Source organism: Columba livia, chromosome 2 (assembly GCF_036013475.1).
Source record: "Columba livia isolate bColLiv1 breed racing homer chromosome 2, bColLiv1.pat.W.v2, whole genome shotgun sequence".
In the NCBI taxonomy this organism is placed as follows: Eukaryota; Metazoa; Chordata; class Aves; order Columbiformes; family Columbidae; genus Columba; species Columba livia.
Genome location: NC_088603.1, coordinates 98,741,017 through 98,761,964, shown reverse-complemented (window position 1 = coordinate 98,761,964; position 20,948 = coordinate 98,741,017). Strand labels below are relative to the sequence as shown.

At 38.8% G+C, this 20,948-nt stretch overlaps 1 protein-coding gene across 2 annotated transcripts in view; it reads right to left on the bottom strand.

The window, feature by feature from the left end:
* Window positions 1–20,948, bottom strand: part of ERP44 (endoplasmic reticulum protein 44) — a 53,166-nt gene that overhangs the window by 30,120 nt on the left and 2,098 nt on the right. The window contains exons 2-3 of one of the 2 annotated variants that reach the window (XM_065052957.1): window positions 8,283–8,362; window positions 1,280–1,352 (exon numbers count right to left, since the gene is read on the bottom strand). Coding sequence is in view for 1 of the 2 variants with exons in the window: in XM_065052956.1 (XP_064909028.1) it covers window positions 1,280–1,352 (73 nt within the window). In the remaining variant the exon portion in view is untranslated. The remainder of the gene's footprint in view (window positions 1–1,279; window positions 1,353–8,282; window positions 8,363–20,948) is intronic. The other variant, XM_065052956.1, reaches the window with a different exon arrangement.

Sequence of the window (20,948 nt, the reverse complement as noted above, 5' to 3'; positions counted from 1 at the left end):
AAGCTGACAGACACTTGGAAAAAATGCAGTACTATAGGGATAGATATGAAGTAGTGAAATAATGCCCCTATGCATTATTTTTCACATACTCAAAAAAGGAAAAATATATCAAAACTAGAAGGACCAATATCCTGCCCAAAAATGAACTGTATTCTTCACACAATATAACAACCACACTGAAAATTGATTTTTATTAGTAGTGGTGGCCTAGACATTGAAAAAAAAAAAAACCCTTGACATTAAAAAAACTTGAAATAAATATTGGAAATATAGAATATCAGGCACAACTTCAAAAATTAGAAATGTTGTTAGATGAATTTGCACAATTGATAAAGCTACAAAGTAGTTACAAGTGAAGACTAAGATAATGGCAGCCTGGAAAATATAACATGCTGGAACAGGTGACTCTTGAGAAGGCTGGGAAAAACTACAATTTTGATCAAAATTATGGCAGCAAGAAATGGAAGTGGTGAACAAGAAATTATTAAGCACAGAAAAATTCAGGGTTACCTCCAAGACAAAGTATTTATTGAAAGTAATCAGATCCATTTTAAAAGTACTTATACTTGGCATACATTCCCTTTTATGAGTAACATTTTACAAAAGGATTCTGTTTTCCACTGTACAAAAGGTATTTTGTACAGTGTACATTTGTACAATAAATGTACAAATAATTGTACATTTATTACACAAAGCAATCCTGCTGCAGTGGGCAGGTTCCAGCACAGACTCAAATAAAAGAGTATAAAGATTTTTTTTGCAATGTATTTGAAACAATGTAACAACATTTTTCCCCGTGAAGAGAACCAGATGCAGACAAATTGCATACTTTTCGGACAAGGAAAAGTTTAATTTATAGGTCTCCTTTCTATGAACCACCAGAATCAGGGCACTGCTTAACTTGAGGAAAAGCATAGCGGAACAAGCAAAATATTTAAGGCCCATCACCATGGGTTTCAGCTGCTGTTATTTCTGGGGGAACTTTTAAAATGCTCTCTTGACAGGTTTTGGTTATGCAATCAAGCATTCCCATCTGCAAACAAGACACCAGATATTTTTCTTAGACAAACAAATCTTCATTGAGATTACAATGAAGTAATTTGTTAGGCGACGCATTACTTCCGAAAACTAATTTTGATCATAGGCATTTAATACTTCTATGCCGATTGCAATTCACATATTCAAAGCTAGAGCATGCATATTCATTTAATAACATTGCAAGATTCACACAGATAAGTGACTGCAGACATACAAAGAAAAAATAATTCAAAGTACTCACTTAAAATGTCATCTATATTTCCACTATCTAGACTTGTTATTTCACTTCTTGTTGGACTAAAAAGCCAAGACACCTAAAAGGAGAAAGCAAACAAGTAAGGTATGTAAAGTTTCAGCAATAAAGTAGTAATATATCTATGATTTTAAATGTTACAGTTCAAAAGTTGGAAAAGAATGGTAAAATAATGCTTAATGCATTTCAGATGACAGCAGTACTACAAATAAACACTGTTTACAGATACAACATACTTTCACATTTAAAGCAAAACTGGTTATCTCTTCACACGATTATGTTAGCAGAAGGGTAGCAGATAAATTTCATACCTTTAAGAATAACTTAAAGTCACTCTGAGGAAAGAACTGAAACCCCATTTTAGCCACCCAACAACCTGACACAGCCCAGAAGTTCATAGGCAGTTTTCACCCAGAGACAGGTAATTTCGTCTGTCCCTTACAGGGCTTGGTTGCATACCAAGTTTCTCTTTAGGTAAAGCTTGCAATTGCATCCATTTTCATTGCTGTTTTCTGAAAAAAAGAGTTTCAGTTTATCTAACTCAACAAGCTACAGTCTTCTATCTCCTTGTGTATTTTTTCTTGACGCTGCTTCAGTCCTAGCATGCGATTGCCATATCAGACTATAAAAACTGAGACACCACACCAGCCAGATCATTCAATTACAAAGCAACACATGTATTATTCTTAATGCAACTATCACAGCAATGCGCAGTTTTATGAACGAGTGCTCTCACTCACTGCAACAGGCCCAGTTCTGTTATCTCAAAATATGGTGGGGAGTAAGGGGGTAGAGTTGCTTGTCTGTCTGAGGTGAGAGAGGTACCAGCAAGTTACAACTTATTTTTGCTTTAAGAGAAAGAAGCATGCAGGACAACAAATGTTCTGGTCTGGGATGTGAATGTTTCCATCGCAAGCAATCTGGTCAGAAAGGCAGCACTTCTCTAAACAGGGCCAAGGCTCAGACCAGAGGCTCTACTGAGATGCCCCCAGCCTCATTTTCCATGATTCTATGGTTCCATTCATCATTTCCATGATTCAGCGGACAGAGATGGCAGGAAAGGAAAAGGAAGGTAGAGAACTGAACACAGGTGAGGGAGCCAAATGGACACTGGAGATCCCAATGGTACTTGAAGAATTAGTCCTCACACTGAGATGTGGTGGAACATGACAAACACACTATGGATGTTCCTAAAGCCTTAGTTTAATCCTTGAAGCTGCAAAGAAAATCTGTCTATGGCTAGAGAGACAGAGCTGTTGGCTGCTTTTACTGAAGACATCATGGAAAAAGTTCGCTGGAAGCATAAAAAGCATGCAAATAATACCACATAGAGCAGCTAGATACAAGGATCCAGTGATAGAAGGATCTCTGTACTCATGGGAGAGCCTGAGACCTATCCCAGACCCATACCAGAATCACGACTACAAGGAGCAAGCTCCCAGAGCACATTTTTCTTTGACACGGGCTACGATTTGTCAAAAGACTAAGTCAATGTCAAATGCCTAGTTTTCTAACATTTGTGTCAACTGTATACCAAATATTTGCCTCTCAAAAACATCAGCCATACTGGATGCCTGCTTTCTCTAAGATCAGCTTCAAAAATTGTGCGAGACTTCTACAGCAAGATGTTGTCATAGATTGCAAACTATCACTGTAAATGGCATGCAGGTGAGATTTGCAGCCAACATCTGAACTCCTCCTGATTTATGGATCATTAAACACTTTCCGGTGAAGATACTGAACCTCTCATATTTCCCATATAGAGGCTGCTGGGTAGCATATACACTTACGCTACAGACTGAAAACACATCAGCTGTTGTAATACAAAATAAGTACCAGTGCTTCTCACTTGGGAATTGGACAAGATACTTATCTTATATGCAAGTCTAAGATCTGTGGTGGAGTTTGCACAACTGTTCCTGTGGCATTTAAAACCGCCCGACACAAATGTCTGAACTGTGGCTTTAAGATAACTGTAGAGAACCAAAACTAAGGGTTGAGCTGTAAGGTCCACAGTTGAAACTAACAGCATAACGACACAATCTGCCAAAAAATAACTCATTAAGCAAGCTATGCAATGCACAAGTTGCGACAGGCCAGTACTGGGGAAGTTCCTTTGAAGATGCTGTTGCTGACTGCTGAGCAGCAAGAAAGGATGACCCTGCTTTCAGACTTTGAAAAGGAGAGCTACATCTATAGACCCTAGTCCACATCAGTCAGATTACTACAAGATGAGTGACAGTTGATGGCAACCATCAGTGCAGATACCTCCCCATCACCCCCTGGGTGCTGCATGGGATGACAACTTCCATGGTGTTGCTATGGGAAGGTGCTGGTAGTAGTAGTTACATTTGTAGTAATGGGTCAGTAAAGCTTGTGGATGAGCTGGCATGGGTTTTGTTTGTACACACATGCTGTTCTGTTGCAAGTGTTAGGTTAGATGTAACTTGTGCACAACTGAAGCAGTAGCTATGATTAACAATAACAGTTGGAATATTGCTCTAGGCAGTAAAGGGCAGTTTAACTCAACATTCATTGAGTTGGCTGCCACCTGATCCTACCGCAGGTGACTTTGCAAACTCATCTCAGTTCCAAGGCTTAAGCTGCCCTGAAAGGTCTCAGGAACCTCTGGCTGTATCCTTGATGACCACAGAGTTACTCATCCTGCTACGAATTTTGAACAACGCTTGTTTCCACAGAAAATCCACAGAAGCCTCTAGAAAGCAGGAACTTTTTAGCTGCTGCCCACAGCTCTGCATCAACATTCGTACTCGGAAAGAATTTCCACAGTAGGTCTTGGTGAAACTATTTTCACAGGAGCTCAGCAGTTTGTATTGTCTAAACACACCAAACGGTTAAAACATCAATTTCTTAAACCCACATGGCTTGCCTAAAGCTATTCTACAGCAGCAACACTAATCTAATAGGATACATTACACATTAATTAAACATAGATAAGCATATTATTTGCAATCAGCAAACAGGCTACATTATTCAGCAGATATACTTAGATGAGAAACTGTAGTTGCATTTGCAGATTGCTACAATACACCTTAACTTGCAATGCAAATATTTAACCACAAAATCAAAGCACAAGGCTTACTAGCCAATAAAACCTTCTAATAGACTGTGCTATGTGCAGAAAAAGCAAATTAGAACTAATACTTCTTTATAGCATGAATAAAAGTTTCAATTGCTCTCTTAACTCCTGGTGTGGAAAACTGTGGTGGTAGCTGCATGTACTGAAATTAAGAACCCAAATATCTTCACATATTGAAGGTGAAACTGAAATTAAGCTGTATATGCTATTGCCCCTTTATATTAAACAGTAGTGGAAAAATATTGAGACTAAGAATGTCTTTTCCCAAAAGCTCCAGAAGACCTGGATAATCAAATTTTTTTTTCCATGAGAAACATGAAAATTTCTATTTTGTCAAAATATATTCATTATCACATTTTATACTGACCAAATAATTATAGATGCCAAAACCTCCATAATAAGCAGATAGACTTCAGGAAAAAAAAGTATTCCTGGAGGAAATGTCAATAAATATGCAAGACTCACTTAAGCTGAAGCTTTCATAAAGGTATAAAGCCCGTAAGGAGGAAAACACATCCTTTTGACCCAGTAATCTTTCTGTCCCAGGAGATGCAAGAGGGTTTAGGATATTACTAGTATTAATATTTAACATGAAGGAATACAAATTCATTTTTAAATTGCTAAGAAGCTACACTGTTTTGAGAATACTTTCTGACTTTGATGAGGCATGTGCTTGATAGCCACCAGCAAGAAACAAGACATTTTTGAGGAAATCATTTCAGAATGTCAGCTACACACTTTATAAGTATTAAACATATGTTCTGAAAAACATACTGTCTAAAAAAAAAAAAAAAGTCTTCAGAACTTTTTACTTTTAAATGCAAACTTTGCATTCCACTGGTCTACACCAGAAGGACACATGGATGACTGTTCACGTTTGTAACTGAGGAAAAAAAATTCTAACTGATCTCACAAGATACATAAAAACTCACTGAAGAAAGCGTCTTGCAAAAATAACTCAGAAGGAAAATTAGCTATGTAAGTACATTTGAAAACTACTCAGGTCTCTGCCTTTATATTGGATAAAATTATCCGTATTTTTTTATTTGTGTTTTTTTTTTTTTTAAATGTTTAAACTACTAAAATATGAAGGTAAAACTAGGCAGTTATAAAAGCAAAAGATTTCCAAAAAATGAAGATACAGTAGAATATTAAAACTCTAAATACTTGAGCGTGAAACTGCACGTTAGATGAGCATGTTTATATTCTGCTCACAATCATTAAAAGCTATACAAAAATTGCAAAAACCATAGACTAAGAAGTGAATGCAGAAAGCTTGTATACACTTGCAGAATGCATTGCTGAGGGGGAAAAGAGTCATAAATTGAACAATGCATTCACAAAGATAAAATTTAGCTCATATGGGGGGAGGGAAGAGGAGGAAACGGCACATGTGTTTTTACTCTTCTGCCTCTGAGAAACACTATCAAATAAAGCAGGAATATATCATCTCTCACAGCCTCCTCATAGGCAAGCTCAGAAGTGTGGCTGGACAAACGCACAGTGAGATGGATCATGAACTGGCTGGATGGCAAAGCTCAGAGGGTTGTGATCAATGGTGCAGAATCTGGTTGGAGGCCCGTAGTTAGTGGAGTTCCCCAGAGGTCAGTGTTAGGCTCAGTTCTGTTCAAGCTGTTCATGAATGACCTAGATGATGAATAGACTGAGTGCACCCTCAGCAACTTCGCTGATGACACCAAACTGGGTGGAAGGGCTCACAGAGCAGAAGGCTGTGCTGCCATCCAGCGAGACCTGGACAGGCTAGAGGGCTGGGCAGAGAAGAACCTGAGGAAATTCAGCAAGGGCAAGTGAAGGGTCCTGAACCTAGGGAGGAATATCCTCAGGCACCAGCACAGGTCAGGGGTGGACCTGCTGGAAAGCAGCACTGCAGAGAAGGACTTGGGAGTTCTGGTCGACAACAGGTTGCCCATGAGTCAACAATGTGCCCTTGTGGCCAAAAAGGCCAATGGTACCTGGGGTGCATTAAGAAGAGTGTGACCAGCAGATTAAGGGAAGTTATCCTGCCCCTCTACTCTGCCCTGGTGATGCTGCATCTGGAGTACTGTGTCCAGTTCTGGACTCCCCAGTTTAAGAAGGACAAGGAATTCCTGGAGGGAGTCCAGCAGTGGGCTAAGAAGATGATTAGGGGCCTGGAGCACCTTTCTTGTGAGGAGAGACAGAGGCTGAGTCTGTTCAGTCTGGAGAACAGAAGGCTCAGAGGGGATCTTATCGATGTTTATAAACATCTCAAGGGTGGGTGTCAAGAGGATGGGACCAGACTCCTTTCAGTGGTGCCCAATGACAGGATGAGGGGCGACGGGCAGAGTGAAGCACAGAAGGTTCCATCTGAATATAAGGAAAAACATCTTCTATTTCTTTACTTTTACTTCTTTCCACAACGCTGGAACAGGCTGCCCAGAGAGGTTGTGGAATCTCCTTCTCTGGAGACATTCAAGACTTGCCTGGACATGTTTCTGCGTGATCTGCTCTGGGTGAACCTGCTTTAGCAGGTGGGTTGGACTAGATGATCTCCAGAGGTCCCTTCCAACCCCAACCATTCTGTGATTTTGTGATCCCAGGTTCCTGGAGGATTCTAAAGATAACACTGCCCATGTTTTTATTAGAAAGTTTAATTAGTAAAGAGATCCTAGTATTTCTGATGCAGTTTTGATCCTTACTTCACGTTAGCAAACTACTTACCCACTTCTGCTAGTCACTTGTGAGGAGTAACTATTTTTTCTAAAGGAAGACCTCAAAGCACTGCCTGAAAGCAAACACTATCCTCTGCCACATGGCACAAGGCTATGCAAGCATCCTTACACAAAACAAAACCCATTCCATTCACCCTCAATGTCAGACCTCTGCCAGACTTCATAGCCCTTTTCCAAACAGGAAATAAAACAGCACTCAATTTCAACCCATCTTCTGCTGACAGTGCTGCTGTTCAATAGCCACCTCACATACCAATGAAGCCCATTGGTTGTTCAGGAGATTTAGATAAAACTTTTATCAACATTTTACTCTTACAAATTAGTACAGTTATCTTTTTGTTGCTAACTGGACAGAAGAAACAGGCCTATTGGTTTAGTGGCATTACATGCACAAGTTTATCATAATTTACACACCATTTTCTTGCAGAAGAGTTTAACAGTTTAACTGTACACCGTCTTAAAACTATAAGAAAAGGGGAAAAAACCCGTATCTGTTGCATTTTAGTTTTTCACTTCTTTATTTTTTAATTCATTCAATGAAACAGAGGTCCTCATTTCCAGAGTAAACTGCCTGAAGAGTACAGAAAATCTATTATTGAAGCATTATGATTTCTAATTAGCAGCACACCTGCAAGGCAGTCAACAAGAACAGCCGTCATTTTCACTTGCTAAACTTTCCATTCACCTTTTCCTCCTGCTGGGAAATCCTAAAGGCACACGACTAAACTATCTTTCTCCTCTACCACAAAAATCATTTTATGTTTGGCAACCGGCTCTAGCCCTTGTCTAATCCAGACTGACGTGCTGAAGTGCCTACCTGAAGTCCTAGCCCCACAGGACTCTGCGGCCGACTTTCCGTCTCCAAGTACCATTTTCTTTATGCATGCCGCTAATCTGCTACTGCTCTGAGCTTGGTATTAAACTCACAGACAACGGAAGCAGATGAGTTTACAGCCTGCTATAGGATGATACAAATTGAAAGCAATCTCGGGAGACAGCAAGGCTGGAGCTGACAGACATTATAAGAACCCCTGAAGCTTGGCTTTAGAACCATCAGTCAGGAACATCTCACTGTCGGCGTTGCCAGAAGCCCCATAATGAACCACAAAATTCAGAGCAGAGAGAGATAACAGTAAATAGAGAATGGTGGGGAAAAATAAAAAAAGAGAACATTATTCACCCTCTCAGTGACAGCAGTTCAACTCCTAATTGTCACCACTTGATTCCTGAACATTTTCACAATTTAGACTGCTGCCATCCCTGTTGATCAAGCAGAGTTTAGGTTAGTAATGTAAGCTATTTTCATTCTAAGACTATGACACATAACTATATTAGTTCAAACAGTAACAAATGATAATTTCTGAACTACATTTAAGTTCTCAGAGCAATTTTTGAATTGTTATCAGAAAAATCCTTTTCCTGTTGTTTTTCTCTCAAGAGCTGCACCTCCAATTTACTCAGGGAAATTTAAAACACTTGAAGCTACTGAAAATAGATTCAAGGATTGCAGTTACTAACTTCCAAGAGAACGGAGATGAAACGAAACTGAAATACAGATAATACATATTTAACAAGTAAACTTATTTCTTTAGCCTTGATAGACAGTTCAATTTTATAATGATTTAGGCAAACAGTGCTGTAACTGCACAGAGCTAGGTAGTGAGACCACTGTATTAAAAAGAGGTAGCATGATTTTTTTCCTCCATGTATCTTGTAATCTACTCCCATTTTAAGTGTCTGACAGGAATATCTGGTGTAGGTACATGTGTTATTAATATTGAAGAACTTTTTGCTAATGAAAACGCTGGAAACAAACAAAAAATCCCCAATTTATGACAATATATTTGAAATTCCAAATTATATTGTTTTGATACTCCAAATCAAGAAAAAAAACCCAAACTCACAACAAATAGTTCCTACAAGTGAACTTAACAGATGAGAAAAGGAGACGTAGGATTGTTGTGTATGACTGGGAATGATTCAGAGCCGCAGAGACACCTCAATGGCTGGTTACCGCAGCACTGAAGGTCCTCAGAAAAACAGGTAAGTTAACCTATCAACAGCTTGTGAACTATTATCAGAACACATGAGTTTTCATTCAGAAAGTCCATTGCAGAAATGAAAATTAAACCGTATTATCACAATGTGCACTTCAGTGCATTGCCTTTTTTTCCATAAAGCTATTAATTGCAGAACCATACACCCAAAGACAATTTTAAAGCTTAAGCCTCTGGGCACAAACCTAAGGATCATTCTTTCATAGAAATGTTTAAGTAAGGGCTCAGAAAAATGACAGGAGGCCTCTCTAATTTTTTTTGTCTTGGCCCGGAGGGAAAAGACAATCTCAAGCCAGGGCCATAATACACTTGTTTCCGTGTCTTATACATCCACATAGAGACAACACAGTATGTATAACTACAAAAGACGTAAATAGGTGCCTGAATAACTGTAGTATTCACGAATAATGTTTAAAGTGCTTCACATCTTCAGAAATATTAATCTACTTCAAAGTGTGTTTCATGGCTTTAAAGCCACTAAATCAGCTCCCCAGGAAACTACTGAAAACTCTCAATCTTTAGATATTTTACTTAACACACTTCTTAACTTTACACAAGAACATAGAACTCCCCTGAAAAACAAAAGGTATCATTTTTGCAGCTTTTTAGGAAAAAACCACAACCTCATGTTCTGGTAACTCTTATTTAAAAATATCTACCACCTGCTCTGATTATCTGGCAACACCACAAGGATTCACTTTCAAGGAGTAAAACATGTAGTGTACAAATGCAATCTCTGACATCATTAGTGCAAGTTAAGAGGTTGTTACTGGATCTGAAAGCCAGCACCTTAAAATTTCTGAAGTTGCTAAAGCTGTGATCCATCAATACGAAATAAAGGGTAGTTTGGTTTCGTCTTGTCAAAACTTTGATGAGGCTGGCAGAGCAGATTAGTTTGCTGCCTCTTCTCACTAAGTCAAGGAAAACGGCCTGTTCTCTATTTTGGCCACTGCTATTACACAAAAAATGCATTACCACAAAGGTTCATTGTAGAGAGTTTAAACTTTGGAGAATGTGTATTCATAACTCTGTTCCTTATGCCACAGATCACATGTAACCTTGACATGCAAGTCATTTCTCAATACTTCCCTCTCTGTATTTTAAGTCAGAGACATTTTTTCACCTAAAATATCTTGGAAATTATTTTGATGCATAGCAATAAAGTAGAAAGTGTGAGTCATTTCATATAAATAGCCCAGTCTAAATAGAAAGCTTATTAGGAACTGTGTTTTGAGAGCCACATGGATCATTAAACAAAAGCAACATACTATCCTGTTATTCATTGTCATCTTGTACAGTTTTCTTGTGCCCTTTATACTTGTCTTTACACACAGGGCCAACATTAAACAAGAAATGAGAAAAATTTTTATATATATTTAATATATGTATGGGTGTTTTGTTCATTCTTGGACTAGCAATGAAAACTGATATTAAAATGAATCCAAAACTTCTATGATATTCTGTGGAAGGAATGGCCACAGAATTCGGAATTGCTCCTTTGAAGCATTATCTTGGAGGAAGAAACCAAAAGGAGAGAGTGTTTTCACAAGAAACAGTATATCCTATGTCACGTGAATGTTTGCTACCTTGGAATAATCTGAAGGAGTGAACATGTAAGGGGACAACTGAATATTCCACACTTGCTGCCTACACACATTCTATTCCTTTAAAAATAACACAACATTACTATTTTGGTACATTTTAATACAGAGATTATCGTTCAACAAGACAAAAATCAATTTATTTCAAGAAAAATGCTTAATTTCAATACCTACTTACTTTTAGCCACTTATCTTTTTTATTAACCATATCCTCTATTTGCAATACTGAATACCTTTTCAATCTTTTGCTCCAAAACATCAAGTTATCCATCTCTTTGTAGTATCAAGAAAGGCGGGAACTTTAAGCAAAGACAAGCCTGTTCAGTTTTACTTTTCAGGCTGGAACTTGTTTTAAAAGTAGGTATGAATTACCAAAAACAACTGCTCAAATGGAAAAACCTGGGCTATCATAAACACGTATAAACTAGACCTCCATGACAGAAATACCTAAGAAGCAATTTAGATAAAATAGAAAGTTCAGCCCTGGAGAAAACTGCATTTCACGTATTCTTATCAGAAGTAACAAAATCATGTGGCTCCAGAGCTGCAGGATCCGCACTGCTTTCAACTATGCAGCTGTGGCGATGGGTTTAAAAAAGGCAGAAGAAGCGACAAATAAAATACTTAAGTGAAAAATACAGCTAGAGTCATTCTCCTCACCCAGTCTACCCAAAGGAAAGCAACACATTTAACTGCCATTCTCAAGACAAGCGGACAAACCAGCCTCTGATAACACCATTTCAATTGTACCACTCGTATTAGCACTGCTGCCTATTTGTACTTCCAAATAACAAAATCGGTTTGAGAGCACAGAAGCACAACCAGCTTGATTTGGCTCATCCTTATTTGATGCTGAATGCAATGATGATTAGCACACTAAGCAATGAAAAAATGATCCCAACACACAGGAGAAAGCGTACGGATGACAATGAGCATTCCAAGTTAAATTCTTACCCTCTGCCAGATTTAGCACTGCATGGTAATGCTACACCCTGCAATCTCAGCCAGAACTAACCCACACATGAATACACATGCAACCACCCCCATTTATTAACCTCAGATCTAGAGCTTTCAGCAATAATACTTTCAATATCACTAGGACTCTCATTGTGCTACAGGGTTTTTTCTTCCTTCAGCATGACTGAGATGCCACATTTCCTCACACTGCCTCTGAATATTTTTGCAGGAGGTTAAGGTGCTGTGCAACTATGAAAAGACAACTATGGTGCTTTGTGACATAGCTGTCCATAGCATACAAAGTGTTTGTCCATATATTAAAACTGTCTAACACATTCAAACCATTTGAGATTCAGTCCTGTGTTGCTGCTGCTCTCCCCTCTTTTTCTGAGGAACCAAAATGAGGAAGAAAACCTTAGAACTGTGAAATCATACTTTCTAAAATACAATGGGGTTTTGTTGCTCAGCTTCCCTCAACATCAGAACTCTGAACTTTAGAATAAATCCATTTAAAACATAGCCTTATTTTATGTTAATTGAATTATTTTCTTTCATTCTTTCCAGGCAAATCTCTGATGCACACTCCAGAAACTTGAGTTCTACACATGCAAACGACTTATCATAGTATATTAAAGCTCACTGGCAATGCAATAGCTTGTCTCTAACTCAATTTTTAGATTAGTATTTATTATTTGCTACCTTAAAATTACAAGAGAGGATAAGGGATATTTCCAAATAAGCAGTAATAGAAATACTACTCCACAGTTGCATTCTAATGCACATGTTGGCATTAGAAAAATCTCCCAATTTAAATGAGGAAAAAAAAACCAACAATCAACCAAACAACATTTTACAATTAAGCTATTGACTATCTTCTACAGAAGAACACTGAATAAAGCAATGCTGCCTGGATTTGAAGAGAAAACTTCACCTTTGGGACCACATCTGCCTGTAGCTTGAAGAATGAGTGGCTAATTTCAGACTGCATAAGAGCTATTTTATTTCTGCCCTAAACAGCTGCTAAGGGCCTGCACATATGCAGTAAATTTATCCTGGATAACTGGACAGCAGAAGAGTAAATAATGGAGAGGAGAGGACAGGACACATGCCACAGATATTTTATAACGCACAAAAGAACATGATCCAGAGATACCCCACTGCTGGTTTACCGCCTCCAAGGATTATTAACCCTGTCAGCTTCAGGCTGACTCCCACAAAAATATTCAACCAAGTATTCCAGACTGGTCCTAAAAATAATATGAACATATTCACATGGTGCAGTGCTGGAACTGGTAGCAAATGTCAGACACAATGGCTCTGCAATTAACCAGCTCCATAGTGTGAGCTTACTGTTCTCAACATAGAGGGCTGCTGCAACCAAAATCGTGACCAAACTCCTCAGCAAGGTACCACAGCTATGCATTGGCTTATTTTAAAATAATGTTTAATAGCGACGTTGTACTAATTATATGTACATATTTGCACTGGTTTAGCAAATTCTGCTGGCCTATGTTGAGAGAAAAAAAAATACTAAAAAAAAAAAAAAGGCCTCTTCCACCTGCAATTTCATGTTCTTAACCAGTTTTATATGTCATTCGAAGGTAGTTCCCAAGAGGTCCACATGCTCGCTGAGCTCAGTTCACTAATTAATGGATCATTAGTAGGGAAGAACTCCTAACTGTTCACCCCCTGCACCACATACTGTCTTAATTACCTTTGGGAAGGGACCAATTTGTCTTTCAGTCATTCTGTCCAAAATCCCAAGTGAATAGACTCAACAGTGAGAAGAAAAAAAAGTATTTTCATACACACGCTTATGAAAATCCATAATTTTTATGACTGGCAAAAAATGTAGAGCCTAAGTGTTCCCAGTAAGATTTAAGAAAGGGGATTTCAATAAACTATAAGAGACACAAGTGATAGACAGTGACTAAAAGAACAAAAAGCTCTTCTTGGGATTACAAATGCGGATATATCATAGAAAAGTTTTCCCTTTGTGAAGCTTTTGAAGAAGTTAATTATATCATCACTTTATAATCACGACAGCTATGGGAAACAACAAAACACTATCACAGCTGTTGTTTTCTTTTTCGAGACCATTGGAACAGGCACCTATTCCTTGCCTTTCAAAATACTTCCTTGCAGACTTCCTAATGAACAAGTTCTTTCCATGTTTATGCCCAATTGCCACATGAATCCAGTTGGAGATGAAACATAAGCTTTACTGCCAGTTATCTTACAACAAAGATTAGATTGCTTTTCTTCTCTCCACTCCTTTCCACAGATTTAAAAACAAAACACACAAAAAAACCTGACATCCTTACAGACTATTTTTTTTGATGCATCTCAGTGAAACACACACTGAAATGAGGCAAGAATCACTGATGCCAAGCAAGACAGGAGACATGCTGACTCCAAAAAGTATGCCAAGGAACCAGGTCATTTACTCTATTTCTAGAGCTCTACCTTCTGCTCAGGTTCCCGTTTCATGAGCACCATTTAGCATACAAAGTTTCAGTGATTAAAGAAATCAGTGCCATAGAGTCAGAATGTCCTGAGTTGGAAGGGACCCACAAGGATCATTGAGTCCAGCTCCTGTCCCTGCATATGACAACCCCACAGATCACACCATGTGTCTGAGGGTGTTGTCCAGTCTCTTCTCTAATACTGTAGAGAACTATCTCTACAGTATTGAATACATAAAGAAGTATCTTTTCTTTTACACTGAATACAGCAAAACATGTACCTGAAATCTCCCTGTGGGTTAGCATACCCTTAATTTTGGTCCCAAAGTGAAGCAGCAGTGAGACTAGCGCATAAAATGTGGTCATCTGCTTCTTCCAGGAAACAAGCCATTGGGATCTCCAGTGTTTCAATGTATTGCCACTGCTGATGCAACTTCCAGATACAGCTCACCAATGACTGAGTCTCACAATAATTCCCATCTGTAATGTACTACAGTACTTGTTTTTAATAGAAAAATGTACCTCACAGAACTCTGAAAAAAAATGACAACTGAAGACACTCAGGTCTTAACAATTCAGTCCACTCGTAGAACATGGCCCTGAAAGCCAAAAGGGCCCATGAGAGCCTGTTGATCTTCAAGGACAACCTCTTCAAAGCACAATCTACTCCACTGTACAAAAAGAAGGTATGACGGAAGAACTCCATGGATACACAGAATTTCTGGATGAGTTTAAAAAAAATGGAGTACACAGAAGGTAGAGATTAGAAAATAAATACTCAGTAGGAGTACAGAAACATTGCTTGAGCAATGTTAAGTATAACACAGAAGGTTTCCACAGGTATGCCAGGAGCAAAAGGAAGACAAAGGAAATTGTAGGCCTGCTGCTCAACTATCAGGGGACATAGTGACAAAGGACATGGAAAAGGTTTAGGTACTCATTGTATTCTTTGACTTTCTACTGATGAGGTCTGAGCCTAGTAGCAGAGTATCAAGGAAGAGAAGCATTACTCACATAGCAGAAGACTGAGTTAGAAAGCTCTTAAGCAAGTTGGACATACACAGAGCCACAGAGCCAGAGAAAATGCATTTTCCTCAGGTCACCAGGAGGATTATGGAGACAAATTTTCTCTCCAGAAGCCACATCCATCCAGCATGGATTTAAAATATATAAATCAATCTGTTTTCTGTATTTAGCTCTGTACATGAGAAGAGTATTTGATATTGTTTGCCTTGACTTTAGCAAGCTTCTAACACAGCATCTCAAATTGAATATCCTTAGTCCTAAATGAGTGATATATGAAAGATGAACTAAGTTCATAACAAAATAAGATATATGAATGGAATAAATGAACTATAAAAGGACACACCAGCTGGACTGCTGGGCTCAAAGGGCTGTAACCAAATGTATCATGTCCAGCTAGTCTCCAATGAAGATTCTCCAGATCAATATTTGGTGTAAGGTTTGTCTTTACTAATGACCAGGATGATGGAACAGAGTCTCCCCTCAGCAAATTTCCTGAGGTTACTGAACTGGGGAAGGGGCTTATATGCCAGAAAGGAAGCCTGCTCTTCAGAGAGACCTCAACTGGCTGAGAAATGGCCTGACACAAACTCTATGAGTTCAACAAAGGCAAAGTCCCCATACGAGCTGGGAGACAACTAGATAGAAAACAGATTTGCAGACAAGATCTTGGGGTGCAAGTTGAACAGGAATCAGCAGCGTGCCACTTGCAGCAAAGACAACTGCAAACTGGGCTGCATTACCAAAAGTGTAGCCAGCAGACCAAGGGAAGTGATTCTTCCCTTTCATTTGGCACTTATGGGACCACACCTGAAGGATTCTGTCCAGTGTTGCAATTGGCTGTACAAGACAGACATTAACATAAGGGAATTAAGTCCAGCAGATGACTACCAAGTTAAACAGTGGCCAGAGAACAAGGTAGGCAAGGAAAGGCTGAGAAAATGGCATTTTTCAGTCTTAAGAAGATGAAGCTATTACCACTGTTACCAATGACCTAGTTGGAGGTTATGGAGAAGGCAGAGCCAGACTCTTCTCAAAGATACACAGTGATGGGACAAAAGGCAATGGACACAAGCTGCTGCTCCAAACAGATTTTTCAGATAGAACTTTCAACAAGGTTTTGATCAAACACTACAACAGGTGTCTAGAGAAGCTGTAGAGCCTCAGTCCTTGGAGATATTCAAATCTCAGCTGGGAAAAACCATGAGTAATCCTATCCAAGTTAGTCTTACACTTAGCAGGGAGTAAGGCCAGATGACCTTTAGAGGTCCCTTCTCATTTAAATGATCAAACTTTCAGTAGCAATCAAAAACCAGAACTCTACAATTTGACCACAGCAGGGAAATAGACTGGGCCTCAAAATACTGTTCATCAAAGCTTTCTTGCTAAAGCCAAACTAATGGAGATCAAGAAAAAAGGGGGAGAGAAGAAACCAAATACATTTGGTACTGTTAAATCAGATGAAAAGGAGATTTACTGTGTTTATTAGAAACCTCATGCTGCATATACAATTACTTGGGAAGCCAGTTATCTGCTGAAGGTATCCAAAGAGCACCTGCATTTAGATAAGTACATATGGTGTTCTGTCCTCACTGCTTTCACTATTTCAGTCAGTACATGGTTTAAGATAAAACCACAGCACTTTGCATTTTGCTTAGTGCCACTGCAGCCAAGAAGATAACACTTATGTTCTGTCAGCTACACAAAGAGCAGATCTTGTGGATCACTACCAGATTAAAGAAAATGCGCATGTGCATGCATGTGAAGGAATTCTAAGGTCTGGTTCATTCCTCGAAGAGGTTGCAAGTACTAGGTGCTTATGAGGAGGGCGCAGTATTGGAACTTTGCATGTTTTAACGGCATCAACGTCTTTTAGCTGTAAAGGATGTATTATCAGGATGCCAGTTTCTTAGTAGCAACACACATGAAAAAAGGAACAATTATGGAACTCTTTGCAATGTGTCTTGTCACTTTTTGTAAGGCACTTTTTGTTGTTATCAGAGCATAATTTAATTTGGACAGGATCCTTCAGCTGGTTTGGATAAATACAGCATCCTGAACTGGCAGCGAAAAAAAAAATATTCTGAGTTTTGAGTATAGAAACAGCTTTACAGAATAACCCTTAACAGTGTAAAATTATATACCTGGCAGCCAGTAAATTAAAATCATTAAAGTTAATAAAACTTTAAAAATCTCAGAGTTATGAACGTTTTTAAAAAAATAGATTATATGAGCAGTTGACATTAATAACTGATTTGAAAAAGAAAATTACCTATTTCTACCAATGGTTAGCATGCTTCTGATGAATCAAGAGACATAAGGGAGGAAAGACGTGCAAAGGCAAAAATTTCAGAAAGAAATTTGGTATCACTTCCTTTCCTAATTTTCTCTACAATGCAACAGCCCTCCTCTACTTCTCAAGGGAGCCTTCTCCAGTTTAGTTTTGTAAGAAAATGTTGCTTAGGCTCTGCACCAACACCCTATATTGCTTCTGCTTACATTCCTAAATATTCCTCCTCTAGATCACTGAGATCTCAGTCTCAAACAATGGGGGGGAGGGGGGAAAGATATTGCTAATGCATCCAAACCCACTCCACTATTTCCATTATTGAAGCACCTATTACTTAAAAATGTTTCTAGACTCTCCTGAAGAGCTTTTGAAGAAGCTCTGGTACAAAATTTAAAGTGTATTTGTATACTTGCTTTTCACGTGAGACAACTCCCTCCCTGCAAGCAAACAAAATATCTAGAAAGTATACAAAAGTAAGGCTTATAAAAGAGCCTGCAAGGTGAATGGTCCTCCTGAATAGCAGCATATAACCCTTAAGTCTTTCAAAAGAAATAGGTTTGATTGAAACACAGGGGTTAACTGTTGGGCATGTATAAGAACAACCAACGGTAGTTCTCCTTTCCCAAGAAAGCAGCATGAGGACCAGTCTCTTGCCTAAAAAAGCTGTCCTGCCAAAAAAACCCAAAGCAGATTATGGAGAACAGTAAGGATATTAAAAAAAAAAAAAAAAAAAAGAGAGGAATGTGTAACAACAGAGCTTTACAGCTGCCAGCAACAGGATCTCAGATGGCCTACTGTCAATAACTCATTCATACATTTTCCAACCTTGTCCAAGTGTTTTGTTTGAAGAATCAGTTCAGTTTCTCCTGTCCTCTCTTCTGAGCACTCCAAACAGGAAACCTGCCATGACATGGCATAGCAAGAAGAATGCAATTCTTCACAGCAAGAGTCTAAGCTTCCCCTCCTCCTCCCTGCCACCAGCCTAGGAAAAGTTCCTCAGTTAAATTTTCACTGTTTAGAGGACATGACAGATGATGGACAAGTCAGAACTCCTATGCTACCTTTGAAGGGAACACCTTTCACTGTATAAGGCCCAGTGGCCTAAAATCTGCCTGTAACTATGACTTCGACTAATGTTCAAATTCAGAATATTACATTTTGAGCAGGATTCTCAATTATAAAATTTGTTTGTTAATTCAAACACAGAGATGCAAATGCATAGAAATACATTTTGTACATCATAAAATGTACAAAGAGTTCAACTTCTCTTTGGGCAACTTACTACAGTATTTAGTATTAAGTTAAAAGACAATTTTATTTCATTTTACTTTCACTATTTGGGTACTTGGTATCATATTAACGAGACACAAGAGGCAGTGGCAGTCAAACAAGAAGCAAGTATCACCCTACAGTATTTTTTCCAGTTAAAAGTTTAATATGAAAATCAAAAGTTCATTGACTAGTGCCTCTTCTAAGTCACTGCTCCTAAAAGCTGCAATCGCATCACTATGTAAGTAGCATTCTGAAAGCTTCACTAAAAATATAAAACATTATAATGTAAAACCAACTGTAACACTAAATATTCCCTGCCAATGGTAAACTGCATCAACTTATAGAGTAGAGCATACATAGTGGGGCTACTGAATCATAAATGGAACATACACCAGACTTCCATAATAACCCCAAGTGAAGAGAAGCCACAGCTTATTAGAAAACTAGGTAAACTTTAAGACTGAGAAAACACTCCAACATTTCACATTCTCAGAACATGAGAGGACAAATACGTTCTTCCAAAGATGCTGCCAAATATGTTAAGTAGGTGTTCTCAGTTTGTCCACACCACCTTTCCAAACAAGCTACAAAGAAAAGGTATAGTAGTGGTGCTTTGAAATCTAATAAACCTCCACAGATTGAAGTACAAAAACTGAGAAATCCTTTTGCAGTTGTTTGAGGGAAGGAAAAAAAAAGATGAAGGAAAAAAAAAAAAATAGAGAACTTCCCCTTTCATTTCCCTTACTATCAGTTGGTGGTTTCCTCTAGCGATATCTGTTCCTCAGGGACACCATGCACAAGCCTTCCAGTGAAGTACTGAGCAATATGCAGAAGATGCATGTGCAGAGTGCCTTGTTCTAGAATTTTCTTTACAGGAAAAGTATACTCATCTGCAAGTAGAAGCGAACGTACAGAACGATTGGTTAGAGCAAAGCGAAAGAACCACACCTTGCCTTCAAGGAGAATGCGATGAGCCACTGTCCCATCAACATGTATTTCACAGTCTTGGATTCATCTTAAACATCTGTCCTACCCACTATTAAGCAATATACCAACGTGGCAGAAACATCTTAATCTATGAGCACAGGGAGCCACACAACACTCCTACGCATCTCTTATTCCAGTCTTGCAATCGGCTGTACATGATCCTCCACAGCCTGTGCTCAGCTCCAGCACTGCAGAGGCAGAGACATGCCAGCCTGTACCTCCTCCGTCCTCTCTCCAGCCCGAATTTGTCTCCCAGCAGCCCAGCACAACACGAGCAAACGAGACTGAAAAGGTGGAAGGGAAAAGGGTTGTGCTGGGACTGGTAGGTATCCCTGTAAAGCCTTGCCCTGCAATCCCCATCCTAGCAACCCAGCCTTCAGTGACACCGGGGAGAATAATAATGGAGCAAGACCCAAAGCCCACCAAAATTTTAGTGATCTCCTACTGTCAAACTTCTTAGACAAAAGGACTTCTTTTGACATTGACCTAGTATATTTTCGTCCCTTTGTAGCATTTTAATTCCCCATCTAGAAAAGAAATATGCTTATCCAAAAGTCTGGAAATTTAAATAATGTTTAACTTCATTGCTATTACTAAGCAAGACCAGCTTAGTAAGCTGGTTTTGGAGCTATCTATCATTGTATTCTGTTTTAGGAACCACTGATGTAATGTTAATAAGCTCACCTATCCACAAGATATGCCAACTGCCATGCTCAGAGAGGCTCTGCTAGATGGCACATCCTTTGGACGCAGAGCACTCTGCCAAGCCTTACCGACCAAGACCACAGTTAATGTTGTTGGTCTTAGGTATTCATGGCTGCTGGTAATAAGAAAAACAAAGTTACCAGAACTTTAAGCACCCTACCTGATTCTTTGAATGCCCCCCAAAAAAAGACACCGTGCTTTGTAAAAGACTTTTTCAGCTATTTTAAAGTAAAAAGATCCCTCCCATTCCCAGTCTGCTCAGAACAACTTTTCCAAAATTCTTAACAAAGCTACTAAAAGCAATGATTCATTGGCTTGATCAAAGCATGTAATTAGATGCCTTACAACACAGGGCCGCATCCAATATGATGCTGAAGAATTACACAGATAACACTATATATAATTACATCTTTTTAAAAACAACTCTGATCTGTAGTCTTATTGAGGTTTTATGGATACAATTCTTTTTAATCACATCAGAAATGGGTT